Raw genomic sequence first — 6846 nt, 5'->3', positions numbered from 1 at the left:
ACAAGGGCGGTTCCACGGAAGATAAGCTGACCTCAACAAAAGATAAGATAAGATAAGATAATCCAAAGAAGGTCACATCTCACTACTATAAATACACTGAAGCACCCAGGTATAACTCATACTCTGATTCTACAATAAACCTGTTTAATACCCGTGCTAACTTAAGCATCTGAGTCTCTTGCAGGTACCCCCCACCCTCCGGTGACCAAGGATCAGCAGTGCAGCAAGTCCAACAAGTCGGACACAACAGCTCCGGCCGCCACCAGCCAACCGGACACACCATCTCCGACCAATACAGAAGATCTCATCCAAGATCAACCTCCAGTTTCAGGTAACCCTCGGAACAGGACCCAATCTACTAAAAAACCTGCTTTAAACCTTTGTTAATTTAAGCATCAGAGTCCCTTGCAGATACTACACCCCACCTCCTCACGAGAAACTCAAATGGCGGCACCTCGACACCCACGGAAATCAAACGTGATTCCAAAAAGAGTTTGGACCTCACGTTCAGGCCCAAAAGTAACCCCATCTCAGATAAGCCACGCAACATATAATGTGTAAATATATCACATTATATCGAAAATTCGCAAGACATAAATTAATTACAAAGTACACAATATTATATATATTTTATTTGAAAAAAATAATTTCATAACAGTTTTATTGCTAAGAATGATAATTCAAAAAATTCAATTTAATTTAATTATATACCTTGCTGAGAGTAAGCCCTAAAGCTTAACAATCTAAATCTAAAAACCAAAATTTTCCAACAATATCATAATTAAATTTATGGAGAAGTTTGTTGTTGGTGGACAACTTTGGGAAGAAACAACCAAGGCTTTGTTCCTTTGCCGATGATGAATAGATTCCCCATGCAGTCGCAAACTCCTAACCAGTAGCATCCTGGACATGGATGGTGTCAAAACTTCCCTTGTGCTTCTCACGATTCTTGATGACACCAACTCGGTCTGTTGCCAACAAAAGGACCAATATGTTCGACGACAGCATAAAAATTTATTAGAGACCAAATTGTCTGATCTAAAATTCTTTGGAAATTAATTTGGGTGTTTATGCATTTCTCAATTAAGACGAACCATTCTCGTGTATCACTTGCAATGGCTTGACCAACCATCTATATTAAGACATAACATTTTAGAGAGAAATGAGGGAGAGAGAGAGAGAATGAGCATGGCCTCATATCAATGTACCAAAGTATCATTTCAGGTTTCAGCCGAAGCTACAATAACTGGTGACAACTTACACTTTGATTTCCCTTTCCACCCAATATTTGCCTTCTCATTCATGAACTGGGCAAGTGAATTGTTTTTAGCTAACGACCTAACCAGAATCTCTCAAATTAATATGTCGATGTCATGTGAGAGAAGAGACAAGAAGCGACCACTGCAGCTCATCTGCCAAGCTGCCGCCGCCGCCTTTTCTCCGCTTCTCTCTTCTCCAACAGTTTATTGATTCTTGTAATAAAATCTCTCTGAACCTTCTCTGCAATTTTATCAAATCCCGGGAGGTTCCTCACCAAGTTTTCGTACACCTCGTCGTTGAGATCTTCGAATATCTTATATAACCTCTGCAAATAATAAAGCGAAATATCTCACGTTTGAGTAGAAGCTAGTTATTGCAAAAATAGGACTATAGAGATACCAAGACATCACCACAGTCAGGTAATTCAGTAATTGTTCATACAAAGGCAACTAACCGTGATTTTGCATTCTACGGGTTCCAACATTTTGATTTTAGTCCCTATGAAATTTTGTATTGGTTTTGGTCCTTTTATTATATTCTACTTTCTTTTGTTTTTAGTCCTCATTATAAATGTTATCATTATAATTGAATTATGCCAAGACCTTTTTTTCTTGTTTGACATGCTTTTCTATGGATATTTGAATAGTTGATTTTGAAGATGCATCATGCAGCGAAGGGATAGAGGTAACAACCTTCCAAGCTATGAGGGTAGAGAAAGGGAAAAGTTACATTTATGCAAGAAAATATTTTACTTAACCAAGAAAGGATATGATATGAAACACACAAAGTTTGTACTTGGTAAGGCAGGTATCAATCTATAATCATAGTGGGGAAAAGAGTGAAAATACATCAATGTAGATTACTGGCGACTCAAGAAGCTCGGATTAAGATGCATACCATCATGTCCTTATTCCAGTGCTGGATGTATGGCGGACCAGTCTGGAATGAGCCGAGTGGTTCACGGTACCACTGGCCATTAAATGTTATTTGATCCATTGCTTGTTCTATACTCAGAACTTCCCATGGCCTCAAACCTGGAATAATTTTTGCCAACTGCAACCTGTCTCACACAATTATCCATTGTAACCAAACAAATAAAAGACAAATTTGGGAGGCAAGATTTAGCCACAAATTAGTTCGAACCAAGAATTGATTACTATATCCATCTATAATTGATAGAGAACATAGTAAAGTTTCTCGCATTATCTATGACAAAAGCAAGTAAGAAGAAAGATATTACATCATCACTTATTTACAGGCTCATTTGTTTTTGCCTTTTCTGGACCAAAAAATCAATTTCTTTTACAGGGGAAAAATTTTTTTAACCTTTGCCATATTTCTTTAAATTTTCAGCATTTTCGAAAAAGCTAACTAGAGTAGTTTCTAAGAAATATCAATATTCCGTTTTTACTTTTTACGACTATATATAAAAATCAAGTTATAAAATCACTTTTTTTTTCTTTCAAAATAAAAAACGAAGGCACCCTAAATCACATGGTCTCAGCATATGCATACCTAAGATGTCTAGGAATGTACTTGTTGGGCATGTGATCCTCTTCCAAAATAGTGGTGAGTTCAGAGCCACTAGCCCAAAGAAATAGGGCATGACTTGGAATTCTAACTCCTGGCCAAACACCGTCATTAGCTTCTAACACCGCTAAATCACGTCTCTTGCTTTCTATAGCCTCTTCTTGAAGCTGCTTATAAGTCTTCTTTTCAAATCCCTTGAGAGGAACCCATGGCGGTATGCCCTTCTGAAGTTTGTGGAGAAGAGCCGTTGCTGAAGCAGCAAGTCTAACTGAAAAAACAAAAAAGAAAAATACAAACCAAGAATCATTTCCTGTTTTTTAGATGCAAAATGTGATCATTATTCACATGATTGTCTTCAATAGATTGTTCACTTGAATTAGATAGTGAAACCTTTTTAGGAGTATAAGTCAACAAAATCTAGGATAGAATCTAATAGTAAATCAGTTTTACTGGTCTTTCAGTAAAGTATTAAGAAACAGTTATCAAGAAGACAAGAATTTTAGCAAGAGCTAGTTTTAAGTGAGAGCTCTTACTTTAGGGTCCTGAAGCAAACAAGTTTGAAATTCATAAATGGTTTTGGATAACAGTAACCTTATATTCTCAGTTTAAGACACCAATAACTGAGGGACGATAAGACCATCAAAGATAGAGAGGTTGAAAAATAATTGCTCCAATACCGTAATTTTTTTTCGTTTTTCTCTGTGTATGAATATCTGAGAGAAAAAGTCACCACAAGTGTCATTTCTTGTGCTCTGATTAAAATACCCATACAGGTTCAACATCATAATATACATCAATCTGATATCTTTCTCCTAGTGCAAATACTTTACCATGCAGGAATATGTGTTGCACTTTCTACTTCACTAAATTCATCATAACACATGGTGCTACTTTCTTAGCATGCCCAGAAATGGTAAAAATAAAACATACTGATTGTTCACTTTACAATTTACATAATAAACGAGTAAAGGATATATCAGATAAAAGAAGGATAAAGATCAAGACTGTCAGACCTTCCCATGTAGCAATTGCACGCTCCATTCCATAAATCATGTGGATTGGAGCCCACTCATCCATATCTTCGCCCCAAATGAAAGTGTTCTTATCAATAATTCCAGCACCCCAAGCAGTTTTAAGCGTAATTAACTCCAGAGGCCCTCGTGTACGACCTAGCCGGTCCTTATAGTACCATCCACCACTCCTCATGATAACTACATTAAATAGAAAACAAAAAATACAACAAACAACCAACATGGAAGCAATGAGTTGACACACCAATTAAATAATTACGTACAAAGTTTAGAGTTGCATCACGAAACATTCAACAAACAAAAATAGTGTTAACATTATATTCACATCCAACCTTTTTCCATAGCAATTAACAAAGAAAAAAACACAGACAAGTATCTTACATAGTCCTTGTCACTTTTTCGCCAAAACGAAAGCATATAAGGTGGATAGACTTTTCCACAACCAAGGCAAGGTAAACCACAATCAGAGTTTTCCTAACAAGGGATCAACAATTGGAACTGAACCAAAGACCTATTCCTACCAATCAATTTACCAAACCCTCGTTGGCAAGTAGCTTATATATTGTAACACATGCAGGTCCAATCACATATTTCACTAGCAAGAGCAATACTCTGAACCTTATCCAAACCCAAGTTTTGGTTCAATGCTATTTCAACATCATTGATAGTTGCCTAGATCTAAACATATGAATACATGCATAAGCAAATATTTCACAAACACAAACAAAACCCAGAACCTTTCAATCAATGCTATTCAATCCAGTCAATTCAACCATCACTTATTCACAAGCCAAACTTTTTTAACACATCTTTGACTATCTAACACAATCCTCCTCTTTTAACTGAACTCATAACTAATTATGCAAAGATTTGCAATAAAACTAAGATATGTAGAGCTTCTTAGTCTTTTTTACACTACAGAGTACAAAAGTTCCAAACTTTATAAAACTTACAATCATAGTATCGCCTCTCAAGGTTCTTGTACCCAATTGACTGAGCAGCATCACTAGGCCTCCCAGGTGGGTAAGGCCGCTGCCTGAACCCCCACAGCCCAAAGAAGAACTGCCTCGCAAAGTCCCAAAACTTGTCATCGGCCTCGCTATCGGTCTTCAGTGCCTTCCTAGGCATTGGTCGCCCATCGGGGCCAGTGACATGCGGCACTGCCTTCCACACCTCCCAATCCTCCTTGTGGTAAGGTCTCTTGTTCTCCTCCAAATCAAGCTCGTTCATCTTGTCCCTGATCTCCTCGGCTCTCAAGAGAAACTTCATAACAGGGCTATTCTTCAACTTCTCAATCCACTCCTCGTTCTCCCTTATCTCTTCCTCAGTGGGATTCTCCCTCTCCTCCACGTAGGGGTTGAGCTCGTCTTGTTTTAGAATCTTTTCTACTTCCGGAGTGTGCCTATACATATTATCAAACAATGACACTTAATCAAAATTAATCTAAAATTAAAACCATCCATCATTTAACAAAATTAAACTGTTATCAAACAATCACCTTGAGACAGCTATTGAAACAAATAAAAAACAGATTAGTCAGCCAAAATAATCTCCATCCAAACATGCCTCTAACTTAACCCTAAGCTGTCTGAACTAAACTAAGTTAGTTTTACAAGGGTTTAATGCAAGTTACAATCAAAATGTTCCTACACATTCAAACAAAAATGCCACTATTGAGAGAAGTATCTTGAAAATTGAATGAGAAGAGTAAGGGAAGATGCCTGTAATCAGGGATGTTCTCGCATTCCCAGAAGAACTGGTGAGCCATCTGAGTGAAGTGGCCAGGTTCTCCATTGTTGGGCTTCTTGGGCCTTCTGCGGAAGAACCTCGGGAGCCCAATGGCGGCGAAGGGCGGAGAGTTGGCGTTGTGTTCGAAGAATCCAAGGATGTTGAAGTTGACAGCAGGGAGAGGGTTTTGGGGTTTGTTGAACCAGTTGCCACCGAAAGGGTTGAAGTTGTTAATGGAAGCCATTATTATTATTATTATCAGAAGAAGAAGTTTGATTTGATGTTACAACTTCAACGTTACAAATTTGGGAAGTACCATGGAAGAAATGGAATTAGCGCAGAGTGAAGTGAACTAGTGCAGTCGAGACCTGAGAGAGAGTGAGGAAAAAGATTGGATGAAAATAAAATTTAAGATGTATTTTTGGATGAGAAAAAAATAAAAGGAGCGACATCAAATTTTTTAAAATAAAAAAATTAGATAAATAAAAAATAAGAATTTAATTACTTTTTAATTAAAATAATAGAATTTACGCTTAATAAAAATTATAATTAACCTTTTATTTTAAGGGAGACACTCACGTAAGAAAAAATGTCTTTTTTTTAGACACAATCATTCCATCAATTAATGTTTAACATATACAGCATTAGTCAAACTAAAATTTAATAACCGATTAAACTATGTTGTTTTTAGTAAAATTAGACGAATAAATCGATTCGACCAAAAAAAATTAATAAATTAAATTTTAAATTGATCTAAATTAATATTTTTTATAAAAATAATTATAATATTTTTATTATAAAAAATAATTAAAATATTTTTATTATATATTTTAAATTCAAAATACATATTAAGATTTTTAAGAGTTAAACCTCAAAATGATTTTTGAGATTGGAGTTGTGCACTAAACTCATTATTGAGATTCTAATTACACTAATTACATCTCTAAGATTGACAAAAATGCACCACATTAGTCCCGAACTCATTTTTCATTAACGACGTGATGACATGGCTTGATGACATGAGCAGTGACACGTGTCACTCCATAGTTTGACCACGTGTAATGATATGATAATGTGATAACCAGTGATATGTGGCATGCTCATGTGGATGATTGTGCCATGTGTCATAATGTTATTTGGCCGCATGTCCATTTGTGCCACGTGTCGCAATAGTATTCGTCCACGTGTCGTCTATTATGTCATCATTGTAGATGTACCAAATTAGTCTCTCACTTTGCATTAAGTGACTTATTTTATTTCTTGAAATTGAATGTCGTGCATTAAACTAGTCCCTTCA

At 36.3% G+C, this 6846-nt stretch overlaps 1 protein-coding gene across 2 annotated transcripts; it reads right to left on the bottom strand.

The window, feature by feature from the left end:
• Positions 1-1106: 1106 nt before the first annotated feature.
• Positions 1107-6000, bottom strand: LOC112728055 (protein TIC 56, chloroplastic). Of its 2 annotated transcripts, none has more exons than XM_025778036.3 (6): positions 5543-6000; positions 4775-5223; positions 3804-4001; positions 2776-3058; positions 2158-2320; positions 1107-1585 (listed from the first exon to the last, which is right to left on the bottom strand). In XM_025778036.3, exons 1-6 carry the CDS (start codon positions 5791-5793, stop codon positions 1409-1411), a joined length of 1521 nt encoding a protein of 506 aa, XP_025633821.1. In that variant the 5' UTR covers positions 5794-6000; the 3' UTR covers positions 1107-1408. The 2 variants fall into 2 exon arrangements, with proteins under 2 accessions (XP_025633821.1, XP_072066279.1); XM_072210178.1 differs by having other exon boundaries at positions 4775-5219; positions 5539-5940.
• Positions 6001-6846: the final 846 nt, after the last annotated feature.

Source organism: Arachis hypogaea, chromosome 12, assembly GCF_003086295.3.
Source record: "Arachis hypogaea cultivar Tifrunner chromosome 12, arahy.Tifrunner.gnm2.J5K5, whole genome shotgun sequence".
Taxonomy (NCBI): Eukaryota; Viridiplantae; Streptophyta; class Magnoliopsida; order Fabales; family Fabaceae; genus Arachis; species Arachis hypogaea.
Note: the sequence above shows the minus strand (reverse complement) of the source record. Positions and strands in the feature narration are given on the sequence as shown.